The sequence below is a fragment of the Argopecten irradians genome, chromosome 4 (genome assembly GCF_041381155.1).
Source record: "Argopecten irradians isolate NY chromosome 4, Ai_NY, whole genome shotgun sequence".
In the NCBI taxonomy this organism is placed as follows: domain Eukaryota; kingdom Metazoa; phylum Mollusca; class Bivalvia; order Pectinida; family Pectinidae; genus Argopecten; species Argopecten irradians.
This window is the reverse complement of record NC_091137.1, coordinates 10,969,811-10,991,972: the sequence shown is the minus strand read 5'-3', so window position 1 is coordinate 10,991,972 and position 22,162 is coordinate 10,969,811. Positions and strand designations below refer to the sequence as shown.

The 22,162-nt window shown below is 38.4% G+C and overlaps 1 protein-coding gene across 1 annotated transcript in view; it reads right to left on the bottom strand.

Moving 5' to 3' along the window:
- The window catches only part of LOC138322095 (pneumococcal serine-rich repeat protein-like), a 61,346-nt gene that overhangs the window by 17,158 nt on the left and 22,026 nt on the right, over positions 1-22,162 (bottom strand). Inside the window, 21 exon segments of the mRNA XM_069266151.1 lie at positions 21-190; positions 431-492; positions 2,950-3,047; positions 3,268-3,297; positions 3,554-3,570; positions 3,834-3,906; positions 4,288-4,466; positions 4,986-5,047; positions 5,996-6,084; positions 6,611-11,465; positions 11,930-12,789; positions 15,464-15,627; positions 16,042-16,103; positions 16,549-16,640; positions 17,075-17,521; positions 17,716-18,183; positions 19,153-19,190; positions 20,056-20,122; positions 20,763-21,073; positions 21,491-21,552; positions 22,001-22,092. Coding sequence (XP_069122252.1) covers positions 21-190; positions 431-492; positions 2,950-3,047; positions 3,268-3,297; positions 3,554-3,570; positions 3,834-3,906; positions 4,288-4,466; positions 4,986-5,047; positions 5,996-6,084; positions 6,611-11,465; positions 11,930-12,789; positions 15,464-15,627; positions 16,042-16,103; positions 16,549-16,640; positions 17,075-17,521; positions 17,716-18,183; positions 19,153-19,190; positions 20,056-20,122; positions 20,763-21,073; positions 21,491-21,552; positions 22,001-22,092 — 8,298 coding nt within the window.

Genomic DNA, 22,162 nt, shown 5'->3' with positions numbered 1-22,162 from the left:
CAAAAGGTATATTATTTTACCTGAACCATCTGATTTCATGATTCTAATCTGAAGTACCGGAGTAGCATTTCCGAGGATATTCAAAACCACATCCAATTTGGCTAATCTTAACAAGGCTGTAGCCAAAGACGACTGAGTTGCGTCCCCTGATCTTACTATCATAGATACATCGACAGCAAGGTTAGATATTCTGAAATATATTGAGGAAAAACGAAAATTGACCGTTAATGTTTGTTTTTATTTATTTCATTTGTATTAGATTTAAAATATTTGATAAGTGATAAGTGTGTTGTTTGAGATAAATCTGAAACAACACACTTAACATCCACTGTTTTTCAGCCAGACAAGTTTATTTTACGTGTGGTATTTGGAGTAATTTGATCGATAAATTATGACAGGAAGCCATTACTACAACTATACATTTACTTACGATATCCCTGTTAATGATAAGTTCGAACAGCCTACTGTAAAGTTGTTGAAGTAGTCTTGAATCTAAAACACGAAATTAAAGAATGTTTACATAATACAATTCCGTATTTTGAAAAACAAAATAAATGTTTATTTACTTAACATACAATGAAATATGTACGTCATCATAGTTTGGTTTCAGAACACTATAGCTACGTACAGTATAGAGGGTTGCTATAGCTACGTACAGTATAGAGGATTGTTATAACTACGTACAGTATAGAGAGTTGTTATAGCTACCTACAGTATAGAGGGTTGTTATAGCTACGTACAGTATAGAGGATTGTTATAACTACGTACAGTATAGAGGGTTGTTTTAGCTGCGTACAGTATAGAGGGTTGTTATAGCTACGAACAGTATAGAGGGTTGTTATAGCTACGAACAGTATAGAGGGTTGTTATAACTACGTACAGTATAGAGGGTTGTTATAACTACGTACAGTATAGAGGGTTGCTATAGCTACGTACAGTATAGAGGGTTGTTATAGCTACGTACAGTATAGAGGGTTGTTATAACTACGTACATTATAGAGGGTTGTTATAACTACGTACAGTATAGAGGGTTGCTATAGCTACGTAAAGTATAGAGGGTTGTTATAGCTACCTACAGTATAGAGGGTTGTTTTAGCTACGTACAGTATAGAGGGTTGTTATAGCTACGAACAGTATAGAGGGTTGTTATAACTACGTACAGTATAGAGGGTTGTTATAACTACGTACAGTATAGAGGGTTGCTATAGCTACCTACAGTATACAGGGTTGTTTTAGCTGCGTACAGTATAGAGGGTTGTTATAGCTACGAACAGTATAGAGGGTTGTTATAACTACGTACAGTATAGAGGGTTGTTATAACTACGTACAGTATAGAGGGTTGTTATAGCTACGTACAGTATAGAGGGTTGTTATAGCTACGTACAGTATAGAGGGTTGTTATAGCTACGTACAGTATAGAGGGTTGTTATAACTACGTACATTATAGAGGGTTGTTATAACTACGTACAATATAGAGGGTTGCTATAGCTACGTACAGTATAGGGGGTTGTTATAGCTACGTGCAGTATAGAGGGTTGTTATAGCTACGTGCAGTATAGAGGGTTGTTATAGCTACGTACAGTATAGAGGGTTGTTATAGCTACGTACAGTATAGAGGGTTGTTATAACTACGTACATTATAGAGGGTTGTTATAACTACGTACAATATAGAGGGTTGCTATAGCTACGTACAGTATAGGGGGTTGTTATAGCTACGTACAGTATAGAGGGTTGTTATAGCTACGTACAGTATAGAGGATTGTTATAACTACGTACATCATAGAGGGTTGTTATAACTACGTACATTATAGAGGATTGTTATAAATACGTACAGTATAGAGGGTTGTTATAGGTACCTACAGTATAGAGGGTTATTATAGCTACGTACAGAATAGAGTATTGTTATAAATACGTACAGTATAGAGGGTTGTTATAACTACGTACATTATAGAGTATTGTTATAAATACGTACAGTATAGAGGGTTGTTATAACTACGTACAGTATAGAGGGTTGTTAATACGTACAATATAGAGGGTTGTTATAACTACGTACAGTATAGAGGGTTGTTATAGCTACGTACAGTATAGAGGGTTGTTATAGCTACCTACAGTATAGAGGGTTGTTATAGCTACGTACAGTATAGAGGGTTGTTATAGCTACGTACAGTATAGAGGGTTGTTATAACTACGTACATTATAGAGGATTGTTATAAATACGTACAGTATAGAGGGTTGTTATAGCTACCTACAGTATAGAGGGTTGTTATAGCTACGTACAGTATAGAGGGTTGTTATAACTACGTACATTATAGAGTATTGTTATAAATACGTACAGTATAGAGGGTTGTTATAACTACGTACAGTATAGAGGGTTGTTATAACTACGTACAGTATAGAGGGTTGTTATAGCTACGTACAGTATAGAGGATTGTTATAACTACGTACAGTATAGAGGGTTGTTATAACTACGTACATTATAGAGGGTTGTTATAGCTACGTACAGTATAGAGGGTTGTTATAGCTACGTACAGTATAGAGGGTTGTTATAACTACGTACAGTATAGAGGGTTGTTTTAGCTGCGTACAGTATAGAGGGTTGTTATAGCTACGAACAGTATAGAGGGTTGTTATAACTACGTACAGTATAGAGGGTTGTTATAGCTACGTACAGTATAGAGGGTTGTTATAACTACGTACAGTATAGAGGGTTGTTATAGCTACGTACAGTATAGAGGGTTGTTATAGCTGCGTACAGTATAGAGGGTAGTTATAGCTACGTACAGTATAGAGGGTTGTTATAGTTACGTACATTATAGAGGGTTGCTATAGCTACGTACAGTATAGAGGGTTGTTATAGCTACGTACAGTTTAGAGGGTTGTTATAGCTACGTACAGTATAGAGGGTTGCTATAGCTACGTGCAGTATAGAGGGTTGTTGTAGCTACGTACAGTATAGAGGGTAGCTTGACTCAGTGTGGACGTCAGCATAGTCTCGGAACTATTGAATATGATGCTTAAGCTGTACACAACGGTATCACTTCCCGTAGCTGCCAAAAGAAGTCAAAATAAAATTCCAACATTTGAACAAATGCCTAAAGAGTTGCTATATATATAAAAAAAAACTTTTATTTTTACAACAGTATGACATGTACATTGTATGTATTCGTCGTTAAGGATTAATATAAAAATATATATTTTAAACATTGTAATATAACTGTTTTCAAAACACAACTTAAAGGTGTTTTGACAATTGATTACAATACGTACCATTGAAACAGGCTGGAACTGCTGGGGTAGCTACAATAAATAAATATATAACATTTAATGTTTAGTTTCTTTTATATTAATTCAGGACTAACCAAGGTCGGGTTTTGTTTGCTTTGCTTTATTATTGCATTGTGTTCCTATTGTGAAAGGGAACGAGTATCAGATCTGTAATGCAAAATGATCTTGTATCACTCTACCATCTCAATATAAACAATTATAGAATAAAATTCTCGGAAGATTTTCTTGTTTAACTACAGTGTATATCTTCATGGAATTCAATACTTACGTAGAGTTTCGTTAAATCTGAAAGTGTCAAAAAAGCATGATTCAAACATTTTGTCATCATATTATTGTGTTTGAAGTATTATAAAATAACCAGTGAGATGTTACATACGTATTGTAGATGCATTTACATGTATGTACCAGTACAAATGATGGGAGACGGCCAGAACAGAACATAAAAACGGATTGCACTATAGATTTCGTTTTCAATGATATATATTTTTATTTTATTTTTAAAAAAACAACAACCGTTAATTACATTCGTATGTAAATGTGATACTTACGGACAGGTGTAGTTGTTGTCTGGATGAAGGTTATCGAAAACGTTACACAGCGTGGTAGAAGAGGATATGTTCACTATTTAAAGAAATATATTGTTTTAATGTTGATTTTAACACGAACATATTAAACAAAACAACACATTGGGTCTACAAGAAACAAACAACCAAGTATATAGATGAATAAAAACACCTACTATGAAGCGAACTATGTTATGCTATTTAGTTTCATGATAAAAGAAATCATTTTGGACACTAATCGGTTTTCCATTGAAACGACTTATGCATTTTACAGTAAAAATAATGACGGTTGAGATTGTCGTTTGAAGTACATTTGTAATTACAGCTTATAAGTTCATCAGTCTTTACTGCAGACGAGTTCGGGAACATTGCAATATGGTAACGCTACATATCCTCAACTAACAGGGAAATATGACTTAGAATTAAGCTAAGGTATTACATTGCAGTGAGTTATCCGTTGGGTTGAGGACATTGATCTCTCTGAGCGGCAGTACAGTGGTACCCACTGTTATGTTGGTGACACCATCAAACAGGTTGTAGAGAAACTCGGTAAACAACTTCAAGTCTGTCGCAGTACCGGGCACAGTTGATTCTAGTGTAACGCTTAAACTCCCCAAGCTAACAAAATAGAACGAAGAAAAATATTAGATACACTGAATAGGATTAATTGATATTAAAGCATTTGAAATAAGCAATTGTTGCAGAAATAATGAATAAGGACCTCAACATATTTCATTAATTATAATTCTAGCATACGCATCTTGTCGACTTGGATTGGTATTCAGTATGATATATCGGATTAAAAAAATCAGATTATCCTAAGCGAGGATAACGTTGGCCAATACCATGTGCAGGAAATACCTTCCAATTTCCTTTATCTCAATGTGGTGGAGCTCATAGAGAACCTGCTCGGTCACGGGATGTGAGGTCAACCGTAACAGAATTTAAGGAAAAAAGAAAAAGTAAAATCTAACGTATAAAGCAACCAATATGGAAGAAAAGGATATGATACAATAAATACTACTTTTGTTTAAATACTGTTGTGTCAATATGACCCACAAGGAGAACATCCTAATGAATATATTAAAGTTTGATCTGCTAACAAACTTAATTATTCTATAATTACGTGTAACTTACCTGCATTCTCTAACTACCACAAGCAGCAGAGAGGTTACTTGTGAAAACATTGTACTTCGAATCTACAAAACAAATAAAAACAGATCAACTTTCAGGATTCATAATTTGTCAGGGATGTATATATCAAACATTTTAAATATAAGTATTCGCAATTAATTGTTTTGCAAGGAATTGTTAAATGATTAAACAATAACAGTATGTTTATATAATAAAATCATAAATTTATGAAAATATTACTTAACAATGAAGCTATCTACATGTATACCAGACGTCCCGATGAATACATAGTTCATTATGCATACCATTTTTTTTTAAATTAAGAACACCTTTCTTAAAGATATAAGATATGTATCTTTAAGAGTTTGACAATGTCATTAAAGGGTGTAGGCTTGCAAGGATGTTTTTAAGGATTAACTTGAATATATTTTTTATGTTATGGCGATATAACACAAAAATGTGAGTGTACTCTAATTAAACCAAGAAGCGGTTTATGATGAGAATACACTCAGATTTTTGTGTTATATCTCCATAACATAAAAAAAATCTATTCAAATTAATCCTTATAATTCAACTTACTAAACATAATCTCTTCAATATTCAAAATTCATTTTGGGACTCTTTGTCTTTGAAATCATTATGCCGTCATCTCAACCAATCAGAAGCAACGTTACAAACGGCGAGGCCAGTTTTTCCTTTATGGGCTGATAAAGTAAGTTTTTAAGCCAATGAAAATGCTTGTAACAAGCAAAATTGACTTATTAACTTGTATTCGGAAAGACTATAAAGATTTGTATAAGAATCAGGTAACTCATATCAGGAGAGACAATAAAGATTTGTTAAATTGTATTCGGACAAACTGTAAAGGTTTGTAATAATAAGGTAACTCATGCACAGAAAGACTATGGAAGTTTGTAAGAATAAGGTAACTTCTACCCGAAAAGAGGTTTGTAAGAATATGGTAACTTATACCAGGAAAGACTATAAAGGTTTATGAGAATAAGGTTACTTACAGCTATAAAAATGTTCTGACTCAGTACCCCGTTATCACAGTCAGCTGTAGTAAACGTCCCTCTGAATATAAATACGGTGACGATGATTGCTGAAAACACAAATGGTTGGTTACATAACAATTGGTCAGAAAGCAGGAGAAAAGAAACATAGCATTACATATATATAAATAAACAGTGTTTTACACGGGTAATAAATTTATATTGGGTCCATGAAAAATATTGTATCCTATACCAATACTTTGATATCGACACAATCTCAGTATCACGTATGTAAAACTATGTATACAATACATAATGTATACAGTATGTATACAAAAATATCCCATTGATGTTTTTGACTAATAAAACTTAACCTTAAAATTGATTTTCTTGTTCATGCAAAAATACCGGTATGAGTCGGAGAGCTCTTAGACTGTGATGTGACCCAATCGAACTTAAGATTTTCCATTGACCCAATAGAACACAGTGTAACTAACAATATCAGCACCGAATTAGACTATCTACACCAACATTGATATATTCATGACTGCTTTACATATCATAAGTTTCTTCCTTATTCCAGACATAATAAGAGGCATTCATTTGAAAGAGAAATATACATATGTAGGTTCTTACTTTGTGAGCTTACAGGCGTTGATGAATTAATAGCAGCAGTTGTGGTGGGCCCAACTGTCGTGGTAACATTACCAGCTGTAGTGTGTCTAGTTGTCGTGGTTACACCATCAGTTGTAGTGGCTCCAGTTGTCGTGGTGACAACATCAGCTGTAGTGGGACCAGTTGTCGTGGTAATACCGTCAATTGTAGTCGGGCCAGTTGTCGTGGTGATACCATCAGATGTGGTGGGACCAGTTGTCATAGTAACACCACCAGTTGTAGTGGCTCCCGTTGTCGCTGTACTACCGCCAGTTGTAGTGGGACCAGTTGTCGTGGTAACACCATCAGTTGTGGTGGGACCAGTTGTCGTAGTAACACCACCAGTTGTTATGGCTCCAGTTGTCGTGGTAATACCGCTAGTTGTGGTGGGACTAGTTGCCGTAGTAACACCATCAGTTGTTGTGGCTTCAGTTGTCGTGGAAACACCACCAGTTGTTGTTGGACCAGTTGTCGTAGTAACATTACTAGTTGTAGTGGCTCCACTTGTCGAGGTGACAACACCAGTTGTAGTGGGACTAGTTGTCGCGGTAACGCCATCAGTTGTGGTGGAACCAGTTATCGTAGTAACACCACCAGTTGTAGTGGCTCCAGTTGTCGTGGTGATACCGCCAGTTGTGGTGGGACCAGTTGTCGTAGTAACACCATCAGTTGTTGTGGCTTCAGTTGTCATGGTAACACCAACTGTTGTAGTTGGACCAGTTGCCGTAGTAACATCACTAGTTGTAGTGGCTCCAGTTGTCGTGGTTACACCATCAGTTGTAATGGCTCTTCTTGTCGAGGTGACAACACCAGTTGTAGTAGGACCAGTTGTCGTGGTAATACCACCAGTTATGGTTGGACCAGTTGTCGTAGTAACACCATCAGTTGTAGTTGCTTCAGTTGTCGTGGTAACACCGCCAGTTGTAGTGGGAGCAGTTGCCGTAGTAACATCACCAGTTGTAGTGGCTCCAGTTGTCGTAGTAACACCACCAGTTGTAGTGGCTCCAGTTGTCGTGGTAATACCGCCAGTTATAGTGGGACTAGTTGAAGAAGTTAAACCGCCAGTTGTAGTGGGACCAGTTGTAGAAGTTAAACCGCCAGTTGAAGTGGAACCAGTTGTTGAGGTAAAACTGTTAGTTGATGTGGAACCAATTGTCGTGGTAATACCGCCAGTTTTAGTGGGGCCAGTTACTGTGGTAATATCGCCAGTTAGAGTGAGACCAGTTGTAGAAGTTAAACCACCAGTTGTAGTGGGACCAGATACCGTGGTAATACCGCCAGTTGAAGTGAGACCAGTTGTAGAAGTTAAACCACCAGTTGTAGTGGGACCAGATGTCATGGTAATAGCGCCAGTTGTAGTAGGACCACCTGCCGTGGTAATACCGCCAGTTGTAGTGAGACCAGTTGTAGAAGTTAAACCACCAGTTGTAGTGGATCCAGTTACTGTGATAGTACCGCCAGTTGTAGTGGGACCAGTTACTGTGGTAATACCGCCAGTTGTAGTGGGTCCAGTTGCCGTGGTAATACCGGCAGCTGTAGTGGGGCCAGTTGCCGTGGTAATACCGCCTGTTGTACTGGGTCCAGTTGTAGAAGTAAAACTACCAGTTGTAGTGGGTCCAGTTGGCGTGGTAATACCGGCAGCTGTAGTGGGACCAGTTGCCGTGGTCATACCGCCAGTTGTAGTTGAACTTTTTGTGGAAGTTAAACCACCAGTTGTAGTGAGATCAGTTGTTACGGTAATACCAACAGTTGTAGTCGGACCAGTTGTCGCGGTTATACCGCCAGTTGAAGTGGGACCAGTTACCGTGGTAATACCGCCACTTGTAGTGGGGCCTGTTACCATGGTAATACCGCCACTTGTAGTGGGACCAGTTTCCGTGGTAATACCGCCAGTTGTAGTGGGACCAGTTGTCGTGGTAACATCACCAGTTGTAGTAGGACCAGTTGTCGTGGTAACACCATTAGTTGTAGTGGGAGCAGTTATCGTGGTAACATCATCAGTTGTAGTGGGTGCAGCTGCTGTAGTAATACCCATAGTTGTTGTGGGACCAGTTGTCGTGGTAATATAGTCAGTTGTAGTGGGACCAGTCACCGTGGTAATACCGCCAGTTGTGGTGGGTCCTGTTGTCGTGGTAACACCATCAGTTGTAGTGGGACCAATTACCGTGGTAAAACCACCAGTTATAGTGGGCACTGTTGTTTTAGTGGGTCCAGTCGTTGAGGTCGCAGCACCAGTACTTGTGATAGCACCAGTAGTTGTTATAGCACTTGCAGTGATATCAGTACTAGTAGTAGTTGCAGCTCCAGTAGTAGTGGCAGCACCTGTTGTAGTAGTCACAGTACCAGTAGTAGTGGAAGCATCTGTAGTTATGGCAGTGCCAGAAGGTATGGCAGAACCAGTAGTTGTGGCAGCTCCAGTACTTGTGGTAGCCTCAGAAGTAGTGGCAGTAGTACGAGTGGTAGCACCAGTTGTAGTGGCAGCTCCAGCAGTAGTTGCACCATCTGTAGTAGAAGTCACAACACTAGTAATTGTTGCAGCACCAGTACTTGTGGTAGCACCAGTACTTGTGACAGCCTCTGTAGTTGTAGTGATATCACTAGTAGTTGTTACAGCACTTGTAGTGGCAGCACCAGAAGTAGTAGTCACAGACCCATTAGTTGTTACAGCACTTGAAGTGGTGGTAGCGCCAGTCGTAATGGTAGCACCAGTAGTAGTGACAGCATCTGTAGTAGTAGTGGCAACACCAGTAGTAGTGGCTGCCTCTGTTGTAGTGGAAGCAGCACCAGTAGTTGTGACAGCATCTGAAGTAGTGGTTGCAGCACCAGTACTTGTGGCAGCACCAGTAGTAGTGGCAGCATCTGTTGTAGTGGTAGCATCTGTAGTAGTAGTCACAGCACCAGTAGTTGTGATAGCACTTGTAGTGGTAACATCATCAGTAGCAGTGGCAGCATCAGTAGTAGTAGTCACAGACCCAGTAGTTGTTGCAGCACTTGTAGTGGTGGTAGGACCAGTCGTAATGGTAGCACCAGTAGTAGTGACAGCATCTGTAGTAGTAGTGGCAACACCAGTAGTAGTGGCAGCCTCTGTTGTAGTGGAAGCAGCACCAGTAATAATGGTAGCACCAGTAGTAGTGACAGCACCAGTATTTGTAGTAGCATCTGTAGATGTAGTCATAGCACCAGTAGTAGTTACAGCATCTGTAGTAGTGGCAGCGTCTGCTGTTGTGGTAGCAGCACCAGCAGTAGTGGAAGCATATGTTGTAGTGGAAGCAGCACCAGTAGTTGTGGCAGCACCAGTAGTAGTGGTAGCATCTGTAGTAGTAGTGACAGAATTTGTTGTAGTAGTGGCAACACCAGTAGTAGTGGAAGCATCTGTTGTAGTGGAAGCAGCACCAGAAGTTGTGACAGCATCTGTAGTAGTTGTTGCAGCACCAGTAGTAGTCACAGACCCAGTAGTTGTTGCAGGACTTGTAGTGGTAGTAGCACCAGTAGTAATGGTAGCACCAGTAGTAGTGACAGCACCAGTAGTAGTGACAGTATCTGTAGTACTAGTGGCATCAACAATAGTAGTGGCAGCATCTGTAGAAGTAGTGACAGCACCAGTAGTAGTAGCAGCATGTAAAGTGGAAGCAGCACCAGTAGTAGTTAAAACATCTGTTGTAGTGGTAGCATCGGTAGTAGTGGTTACAGCATCAGTACCTGTGGTACCATCAGTAGTTGTGGTAGCACCAGTAGTAGTTGCGCCATCTGCAGTAGTAGTAACAGCACTAGAAGTTGTAGCAGCACTTGTAGTTGTAGCATCACCAGTAGTAGTGACAGACCCAGTAGTAGTGGCGGCATTTGTAGTTGTGGTATGGTCTCTAGTAGTGGTGGCGATACCAGTAGTAGTCGCGGCATCAGTAGTAGTAGTCACAGACCCAGTAGCTGTTGCAGCGCTTGTAGTGTTGGCAGCCTCTGTTGTAGTGGTAGCAGCACCAGTAGTAATGGTAGCACCAGTAGTAGTGACAGCATATGTATTAGTGGCAACATCTGTTGTAGTGGTTACAGTACCAGTAGCAGTAATGGTAGCACAAGTAGTAGTGACAGCCCAAGCAGTAGTTGTCATAGCACCAGTAGTAGTGGCAACACCAGTAGTAGTGCCATCATCTGTAGTAGTAGTCACAGCACCAGTAGTTGTGACCGAGTTTGTAGTGGTAGCAGAACTGGTAGGAGTGACAGCATCTGTAGTAGTGGCAACACCAGAAGTAGTGGCAGCATCTGTAGAAGTAGTCACATCACCAGTAGTTGTGTCAACACTTTTAGTGGTAGAAGCACCAGTGGTAGTTGCTCTATCAGTAGTGGTGGTAGGGGCAGCAGCAGTAGTAGTGGCAGCGCCAGTAGTAGTAGTGACTGCACCAGTAGTAGTTGCTGCACCAGTAGTAGTAGTGCTTGCACCAGTAGTAATAGTGGATTCACCAGTAGTAGTGGCGCTTGTAATGGTAGCATCTGTAGTAGTAGTCACAGCACCAGTAGTAGTGGCAGCATCTGTAGAAGTAGTCACATCACCAGTAGTTGTGGCAACATTTTTAGTGGTAGAAGCACCGGTAGTAGTTGCTGTAACAGTAGAAGTGGTAGCATCTGTAGTGGTAAGGGAAGCAGCAGCAGTAGTAGTCACAGTAAGAGTAGTTGTGTCTGAGCTTGCAGTGGTAGCAGCACCAGTAGTTGTGGCAGCGCTTATAGTGGTAGTAGTATCGGCAGTAGTGACAGCACCCGTAGAACTGACAGCACCAGTAGCAGTGACAGCATCTGTAGTAGTAGCAGTGACACCACCAGTAGTTGTGGCAATATCAACCAGTAGCTATAGTGGCGGAACCAGTAGTAGTAGTAGTGGCAGCATCAGTAGTAGTAGTTGCAGCATCAGTAGTAGTAGTAGGGCAGCATCATGTGCAGTAGTAGTAGTAGCAGACCAGTGTAGTAGCTGCGGTTGTACCAGTAGTAGTAGTGGATGGCAGCATAGTGGCAGCACAGTAGTAGTGGCAGTACCAGTGTAGTAGTGGCAGACAGTGGTAAGTAGTAGGAGCACAGTATAGTCGTACTGGAGTTGCAGTACCAGTAGTAGTGTGCAGACCAGTAGGTGGCAGTACAGAGTACCAGTGTGTAGTGGCAGTAGTGTGCAGTGGGCATGGTAGTAGTGGTAGTGTGGCAGTACCAGTGGTAGTGGCATCAGTGGTAGTAGGGCAGTAGTAGTGGTAGTCCAGTGTAGTAGTAGCACAGTAGTAGGCAGTACAGTAGTGTGTGGCTCAAGTAGTACAGTGGTAGTACCATGGTGTAGTGCAGTACCAGTAGGTGGGAGCAAATGGTAGTGCAGTGGTCAGCAGTAATAGTGGCAGCATACAGTAGTAGTGGCATCAGCGTACACATCAGTAGTAGTAGTAGTGCAGCATCACTAGTAGTGACAGTACTAGTAGAAGTAGTGGCAGCATCAGTAGTAGTGGCAGTACCAGTGGTAGTAGTGGCAGTACCAGTGGTAGTAGTGACAGCATCAGCAGTAATAGTGGCAGCATCAGTAGTAGTGGCAGTACCAGTAGTAGTAGTGGCAGCATCAGTAGTAGTGGCAGTACCAGTAGTGGTAGTGGCAGCATCAGTAGTAGTGGCAGTACCAGTGGTAGTAGTGGCAGCATCAGTAGTAGCGGCAGTACCAGTGGTAGTAGTGGCAGTACCAGTGGTAGTAGTGGCAGTACCAGTGGTAGTAGTGGCAGCATCAGTAGTAGTGGTAGTACCAGTAGTAGTAGTAGTAGTGTCAGCATCAGTAGTAGTGGCAGTACCAGTAGTAGTAGTGGCAGCATCAGTAGTAGTGGCTGTATCAGTGGTAGTAGTGGCAGTACCAGTGGTAGTAGTGACAGTACCAGTAGTAGTAGTGGCAGCATCAGTAGTAGTGGCAGCATCAGTAGTAGTGGCTGTATCAGTGGTAGTAGTGGCAGTACCAGTGGTAGTAGTGACAGTACCAGTAGTAGTAGTGGCAGCATCAGTAGTAGTGGCAGCATCAGTAGTAGTGGCAGTACCAGTGGTAGTAGTGGCAGTACCAGTGGTAGTAGTGGCAGTACCAGTAGTAGTAGTGGCAGTACCAGTGGTAGTAGTGGCAGTACCAGTAGTAGTAGTGGCAGCATCAGTAGTAGTGGCAGCTTCAGTAGTAGTGACAGCACCAGTAGTAGTGGCAGTACCAGTAGTAGAAGTAACAGCATCAGTAGTAGTGGCAGCACCAGTAGTAGTAGTGACAGCACCAGTAGTAGTAGCGGCAGCATCAGTAGTAGTGGCAGTACCAGTGGTAGTAGTGGCAGTACCAGTAGTAGTAGTGGCAGCATCAGTAGTAGTGGCAGTACCAGTAGTAGTAGTGGCAGCATCGGTAGTAGTGGCAGTACCAGTGGTAGTAGTGGCAGTACCAGTGGTGGTAGTGGCAGCATCAGCAGTAATAGTGGCAGCAACAGTGGTAGTAGTAACAGCATCACCATCAGTTGTTGTGACAACACCAGTAGTAGTAGCACCAGTTGTAGAAGTAGCAGCATCACTAGTTGTTGCAGTGGCAGCACCAGTAGTAGCAGTGGCAGCACCAGTTGTACTTGTGGCAGTATCAGTAGTAGTAGTAATGAGAGCACTAGTAGTTGCGGCAGCACCAGTAGTAGTTGTGACAGGACCATGAGTAATAGTTGTAGCATCTTCCGTAGTTGAGGCGGCAGTAGAAGTAGCTGAAACACCATAAATGACGGTACAGATACAAAATGATCTGAATTATGAGAAAGAAAAAAAAGAAAATTTAGAATTATATTTTGATGTTGAAAGTTTATGAATTTCCTGCCATAGTTAATGTTATTTTTGATGAGTTTTAGTGATTTTTTTAAACTTTTTTCAGTTTTCAGTTTTTTTTCATTAATCAAAACAAGGATTTAAAACATAGTATTCTTAGGAAGGACGCTCGTTGAAAAACTTATCATGAAGTAATTCACTAAGGTTTAATTATATTTGTAGCCTTATGTTGATTTTATAAAACTACAAAATTGGAGAAGCCATTTCTCTACTTATAGGTTTATAAACATTAAGTACCTGTTGTTGTATCAGGGGCAGCCGAAGTCGACGTGAATCTGTACAAGAAATATAGTTTGATAAAATAAGATTGATAAATACATTCCCTCTCTATCCCAAAGTAAACAGACAAACATAATTAGCAATTAAAGCTAATATTTTCCGCTGTTTAGAAAAAAAACCAGGTTTCCTATTTCTAGCACTATTTTCGACACACTAAAGCCGATTAACAAGGAGTGTCCCATGATGGACGGGTAGTTTTGGGAGATTCTCCGAGAAATATCGATGATCAAGCTTAATGTACAAACTGGAACTATTTAATTCGATAAGAAAATAGAACAAAAACCTTAACTATAGCCTATACAAAATATTTAAGGTTTAATTTGAAAATATATCTTTATGTTATCATGATATAACACAAAAATCTTAGTGCACTCTGAATAAACCGGGAAGCAGATTATGAATAGTGTATTATATGTCTAAAACATTATCCAATACCTTATAATTAAATTTACCAAAGATAATTCCCTAAAAATTCAAAATTCATTTTGGGACTTTTTTTCTATGACATCATTGCGCCATTATATCAGCCAATCAGAAGCGTCGCTATGAAGGACAACGTCAATTTTAATCCTTCAAATGCTGGTGAAATATAATAATAATATAATGGAAACACTCGTTACATGCAATATTTAGTTATTCACTCGTATGATGAACTATATCAATTTTTTTCAGTTTTACAGCTCAATGCTGCAGTTATCAACAGTCTCGACTAAACTTAAAAAACTATGGAGGCATGTTTGAAGTGTAAATTGTTTACTCAAATCTTGTTTCTCATTAAAGAAGTGATCAACTAACCAATGACATGTTTAACGATACACGATACATAATCATAATATCAATAATTCATTACACGTGTACTTACGGACATGTTAATCCGGAATTAAAGGCATCAAAAATGTCACATGGCGGAGTAGTGGCCGTTATGTTCACTGGAATGACAACAAAGTATTTCAAATAATAATCTAACAAGTATTTCTTGTCGATTTGGAACTCCCTTAATCTCTCTGTATTACGTTTTTTTTCTGTACAATTAACATATTTGGTAGATTTTTTTTTTGTAAATGCTCTTGCTATTTCATGACATGACCTAATGGCTAAACGAAGCTCTTTAACATTAGCTAAATGATAATTATTCAAAATGAATAAAAATTGGTTTAAAGGAGCTATTTTGAAGTTTTATTTCTTTCTTAAATTAAAAACACATCATCAGTGAGCACTGTTTTTGGAAGAGAAAGCGCCTTCTGTACAGTTACAAATACCCATGATTAGAAGCAACAGTTGTATTTCATGGGACAATATATTTACCTTACAATGTGTCAATAAAATTTGTCGATTTTAAGATTGAAATATAGAAATAGAATATTGAAGAAAAATACTGTTGTTTCTCATATTATTAAGCTTTAACAAGAATGAACAGCCATTTTCGAAGTACACGAGAAAAACCAACAACAACCAAGTTAACCCTATCTCAAATATGTACATGTACCTCAGAAATAAATTCATTTTGATATAATCAATGACATAAAAAACATATATTTAAAATAAACTATTATAATGAGTATTCAATACTTTCTCCATTTGTGAAAGTCGACTTTGATTGAACGTCTGTTTGGCTAGAACTGTAAAAGCCAATCAGAAACGACGTTTCAAATGTTGATGACATATGAGATGGTTTTAACCAATCAAAATGTTTGCGACAGGTGAGTTTGATCTTACAGTCGTAGGTTGTGGCTGTATCCTGTACGTTGACATGGACCACGGTGTAGCCTCCCACTTGTTGGTTACCGTCGACCAGATCCTGTAGGTTACCCACAAGTGTAGCAATGTCATCGACGGTGTTCAGCATGGTCACATTTAGGGTCGCGTACAGACTGCCCAGTCTAGAATAGAGGTGTTCGTTAGTATACTGTGAATGTAGCGATCATACTGGTATTAGTAGGATGATAATATAATAAAGCATAGGATTTATTATTAGGACTGAACCACAATGATGAATGTCCGAAATACACACCGAGATGCAAGGACGGATTTTACTTATAGTAATTCACCGGCAACTGATTTATTTTCTTTACCATGATAGTCATAGAAAATACACATTCAGATCAAATATAGAGTTACAAATATACCTTATCTCTAGGAAAATTACTAATGTGAAATTTAGAATAATTGGGTTAGTTTGACAAAATGAAAGGTCGAATAGTTAATTGAACACCAAATCTTATGTCTATTCCCACCCAGAGTTACTCTTTGTCTACTTTAAATTAACAAACACACAAACTCAAACCAATGCTTACGAGCAGTCTGTCACATCAATCCATTGTATGGCGGGATTTGCGTTTTGAAATGAAGATGTGATCTGTAAGTAAAATGATACAATATAAATTATGTAGGCTATATCAGACAAGACTGTACAACTGTCTGCTGTCGGTGATATCTGTATAGATAGTACTGAATAGACCTGTTTTAAGGCTCGTCGGGAAAAGCTTGGTTTGGAAAAAAGTTTTATGGAATGTCATCACTTTCTCAGTTATGTATAATTTACGTAAATCATGTCATTATGAGTTAACACCATGTTTATTCTCTTCGAAACCATACAAAGTTTGAAAATAGTATTTGTAGAATAGACTCACTAAAACTAACGTCAAAACAAAATGACGATGAATTTTGATATTAATTGTTAATATGGCAATAGTAAACTGGTGAATTTTTGGAGTTCATCTTTAACCGCCCCCCCCCCCCCCCCAAAAAAAAAAAATAGTGTTAGAGTATATACACGGTTGGTGTCACACTCTATAACTTACAGACTGGCGAAGCGCTTCACTTATGGTGCCGTCCAATGCACATTCCGCCGTCGTGAAGGTACCAGAAATCAGGATAGTGATCCGGAAATTAACTGGTGAAGAAAAGCAAATGTAGGTTATTTTGTATAGGCCCATATACATTACAATTATTTAAAGTTTGCTATTTTAACACCATCTGCTTACCGCGGGAGTTGTCTACTCTGAAAGACCCCTTTTTCTTAAAGAGATAGACTAAGTATCCTAAAAACCAAATGGCAATAATAGAATAACTAATAGTCATGTAACAATATATAACAATTTCTTTCAGGGATTGAAATGCATCAGACCTACATATCTTGTACCAATGGCTCCTTCTAAACCACACTGGGTTTACTTTAAATTGTCCTTTATTTTATCTTCTTCCATGTCGATTATAAATTTTATACTTACTTATGTCAAAGATGGCAGTGGTAATTGCAGCACCTGTTGTAGTAGTGGCAGCACCAGTTGTAGTAGTGACAGCACCAGTTGTAGCAGTGGGTAGCACCAGTAGTAGTTGTGACAGCACCAGTAGTAGAAGTGACAGCATCAGTTGTAGTTGTGGCAGCACCAGTTGTAGTTGTGACAGCACCAGTTGCAGTAGTGACAGCATCAGTTGTAGTTGCGACAGCACCAGTTGTTGTTGTGGCAGCACCAGTTGTAGTAGTGGCAGCACCAGTAGTAGAACTGGCTGCACCAGTAGTAGTAGTGGCAGCACCAGTAGTAGTAGTGGCTGCACCAGTGGTAATAGTGGCAGCACCAGTTGTAGTAGCGGCGGCACCAGTAGAAGTGGCAGCACCAGTAGTAGTGGAAACTTCAATAGTAGTAGTAGCACCACCAGCAGTAGAAGTGACAGCTTCAGTGGTGGGAGTGGCATCACCAGTAGAAGTGGCAGCACCAGTAGTAGTGGTAGCACCACCAGTAGTAGTGGCAGCATTAACAGTTGTAGTGGCAGCTTCAATAGTAGTAGTTGCAGCATCAGTAGTAGTAGTGGCAGCATTAGTAGTAATAGTGGCAGCATCAGTAATAGTAGTGGCGACATCAGTAGTAGTAGTGGAAGATTCAGTAGTAGTGGGCAGTATCAGTAGTAATAGTGACAGCATCAGTAGTAGCAGTTGCAGCATCAGTTGTAGTAGTAGTGGGCTGCGCCAGTCGTAGTAGTTGCAGCATCAGTAGTAGTAGTGGCTGCGCCAGTCGTAGTAGTTGCAGCATCAGTAGTAGTAGTGGCATCACCAGTAGTAGTAGATGCAGCTTCAATAGTAGTAGTGGCATCACCAGTAGTAGTAGTAGCAGCATCAGTAGTAGTAGTGGCATCACCAGTAGTAGTAGATGCAGCTTCAATAGTAGTAGTAGTGGCATCACCAGTAGTAGTAGTAGCAGCATCAGTAGTAGTAGTGGCATCACCAGTAGTAGTAGATGCAGCTTCAATAGTAGTTGTGGCAGCTTCAGTAGTAGTAATTACACCAGTAGTAGTGGCAGCACCGGTAGGTGTGACAGCATTACTAGTGGTAGTTACAGCTTCAATAGTTGTAGTGGCACCACCAGTAATAGTAGTGGCAGATTCAGTGGTGGAAGTGGCAGCACCAGTAGTAGTTGTAGCTTCAGTAGTAGTGGCAGCTGGACCAGCACCAGTAGTAGTTGCAGCAGTAGCACATCAGTAGTAGTTGCAGCACCAGTAGTAGTCGCAGCGTCAGTAGTAGTTGTAACATCAGTTATAGTGGCAGCTTCAGTAGTAGTTGCTCCCCAGTAGTAGTAATGGCTACATCAGTAGAAGTAGCGACACCTGTAATATTGGAAGCATTCATAATGATAGTGACAACATCAGTAGTATTCTTTTTTTATTCAAAACTTTTTGTTGTTACATTCATCAACAAGTGGTCATGATGTTTTCATTAAATATATAAGCAGTCACTGTACATATACACTGCATCCAAAAATCAATTTCTATAAACATAGTTTGTACATATCAACTTTTACGAGGTCTTTTACCATGTTGTCAATATAATCAAATACTATCAAAAAATTTAGATACAAAATTCCATCTCTTTTCTTTATTGGATACTAATTCAAGCCGAAATCTTCATTTTTTGTTTGTAGAAAAATAGGTAGGTTTCCATTCTTCAACAAGAATGAATTTTTGATTTCAATTTACAATGATATATATAATATTTCCATGATAAAATTAAAAAAATTAAATTGGTCCGCAAAAACAATTGTCTACAATGCCAAAGACCATTATGAGTCGGGTCTCTATATAACTCTATATCATATTTTTTCTTAAGTAAAAAAAAGAAAATTTAGAATTATATTTTGATGTTGAAAGTTTATGAATTTCCTGCCATAGTTAATGTTATTTTTGATGAGTTTTAGTGATTTTTTTTAAACTTTTTTCAGTTTTCAGTTTTTTTTTCATTAATCAAAACAAGGATTTAAAACATAGTATTCTTAGGAAGGACGCTCGTTGAAAAACTTATCATGAAGTAATTCACTAAGGTTTAATTATATTTGTAGCCTTATGTTGATTTTATAAAACTACAAAATTGGAGAAGCCATTTCTCTACTTATAGGTTTATAAACATTAAGTACCTGTTGTTGTATCAGGGGCAGCCGAAGTCGACGTGAATCTGTACAAGAAATATAGTTTGATAAAATAAGATTGATAAATACATTCCCTCTCTATCCCAAAGTAAACAGACAAACATAATTAGCAATTAAAGCTAATATTTTCCGCTGTTTAGAAAAAAAACCAGGTTTCCTATTTCTAGCACTATTTTCGACACACTAAAGCCGATTAACAAGGAGTGTCCCATGATGGAGGGTAGTATTGGGAGATTCTCCGAGAAATATCGATGATCAAGCTTAATGTACAAACTGGAACTATTTAATTCGATAAGAAAATAGAACAAAAACCTTAACTATAGCCTATACAAAATATTTAAGGTTTAATTTGAAAATATATCTTTATGTTATCATGATATAACACAAAAATCTTAGTGCACTCTGAATAAACCGGGAAGCAGATTATGAATAGTGTATTATATGTCTAAAACATTATCCAATACCTTATAATTAAATTTACCAAAGATAATTCCCTAAAAATTCAAAATTCATTTTGGGACTTTTTTTCTATGACATCATTGCGCCATTATATCAGCCAATCAGAAGCGTCGCTATGAAGGACAACGTCAATTTTAATCCTTCAAATGCTGGTGAAATATAATAATAATATAATGGAAACACTCGTTACATGCAATATTTAGTTATTCACTCGTATGATGAACTATATCAATTTTTTTCAGTTTTACAGCTCAATGCTGCAGTTATCAACAGTCTCGACTAAACTTAAAAAACTATGGAGGCATGTTTGAAGTGTAAATTGTTTACTCAAATCTTGTTTCTCATTAAAGAAGTGATCAACTAACCAATGACATGTTTAACGATACACGATACATAATCATAATATCAATAATTCATTACACGTGTACTTACGGACATGTTAATCCGGAATTAAAGGCATCAAAAATGTCACATGGCGGAGTAGTGGCCGTTATGTTCACTGGAATGACAACAAAGTATTTCAAATAATAATCTAACAAGTATTTCTTGTCGATTTGGAACTCCCTTAATCTCTCTGTATTACGTTTTTTTTCTGTACAATTAACATATTTGGTAGATTTCTTTTTTGTAAATGCTCTTGCTATTTCATGAAATGACCTAATGGCTTAACGAAGCTCTTTAACATTAGCTAAATGATAATTATTCAAAATGAATAAAAATTGGTTTAAAGGAGCTATTTTGAAGTTTTATTTCTTTCTTAAATTAAAAACACATCATCAGTGAGCACTGTTTTTGGAAGAGAAAGCGCCTTCTGTACAGTTACAAATACCCATGATTAGAAGCAACAGTTGTATTTCATGGGACAATATATTTACCTTACAATGTGTCAATAAAATTTGTCGATTTTAAGATTGAAATATAGAAATAGAATATTGAAGAAAAATACTGTTGTTTCTCATATTATTAAGCTTTAACAAGAATGAACAGCCATTTTCGAAGTACACGAGAAAAACCAACAACAACCAAGTTAACCCTATCTCAAATATGTACATGTACCTCAGAAATAAATTCATTTTGATATAATCAATGACATAAAAAACATATATTTAAAATAACCTATTATAATGAGTATTCAATACTTTCTCCATTTGTGAAAGTCGACTTTGATTGAACGTCTGTTTGGCTAGAACTGTAAAAGCCAATCAGAAACGACGTTTCAAATGTTGATGACATATGAGATGGTTTTAACCAATCAAAATGTTTGCGACAGGTGAGTTTGATCTTACAGTCGTAGGTTGTGGCTGTATCCTGTACGTTGACATGGACCACGGTGTAGCCTCCCACTTGTTGGTTACCGTCGACCAGATCCTGTAGGTTACCCACAAGTGTAGCAATGTCATCGACGGTGTTCAGCATGGTCACATTTAGGGTCGCGTACAGACTGCCCAGTCTAGAATAGAGGTGTTCGTTAGTATACTGTGAATGTAGCGATCATACTGGTATTAGTAGGATGATAATATAATAAAGCATAGGATTTATTATTAGGACTGAACCACAATGATGAATGTCCGAAATACACGCCGAGATGCAAGGACGGATTTTACTTATAGTAATTCACCGGGCAACTGATTTATTTTCTTTACCATGATAGTCATAGAAAATACACATTCAGATCAAATATATAGAGTTACAAATATACCTTATCTCTAGGAAAATTACTAATGTGAAATTTAGAATAATTGGGTTAGTTTGACAAAATGAAAGGTCGAATAGTTAATTGAACACCAAATCTTATGTCTATTCCCACCCAGAGTTACTCTTTGTCTACTTTAAATTAACAAACACACAAACTCAAACCAATGCTTACGAGCAGTCTGTCACATCAATCCATTGTATGGCGGGATTTGCGTTTTGAAATGAAGATGTGATCTGTAAAGTAAAATGATACAATATAAATTATGTAGGCTATATCAGACAAGACTGTACAACTGTCTGCTGTCGGTGATATCTGTATAGATAGTACTGAATAGACCTGTTTTAAGGCTCGTCGGGAAAAGCTTGGTCTGGAAAAAAGTTGTATGGAATGTCATCACTTTCTCAGTTATGTATAATTTACGTAAATCATGTCATTATGAGTTAACACCATGTTTATTCTCTTCGAAACCATACAAAGTTTGAAAATAGTATTTGTAGAATAGACTCACTAAAACTAACGTCAAAACAAAATGACGATGAATTTTGATATTAATTGTTAATATGGCAATAGTAAACTGGTGAATTTTTGGAGTTCATCTTTAACCGCCCCCCCCCCCCAAAAAAAAAAATAGTGTTAGAGTATATAATTGTGACACGGTTGGTGTCACACTCTATAACTTACAGACTGGCGAAGCGCTTCACTTATGGTGCCGTCCAATGCACATTCCGCCGTCGTGAAGGTACCAGAAATCAGGATAGTGATCCGGAAATTAACTGGTGAAGAAAAGCAAAGGTAGGTTATTTTGTATAGGCCCATATACATTACAATTATTTAAAGTTTGCT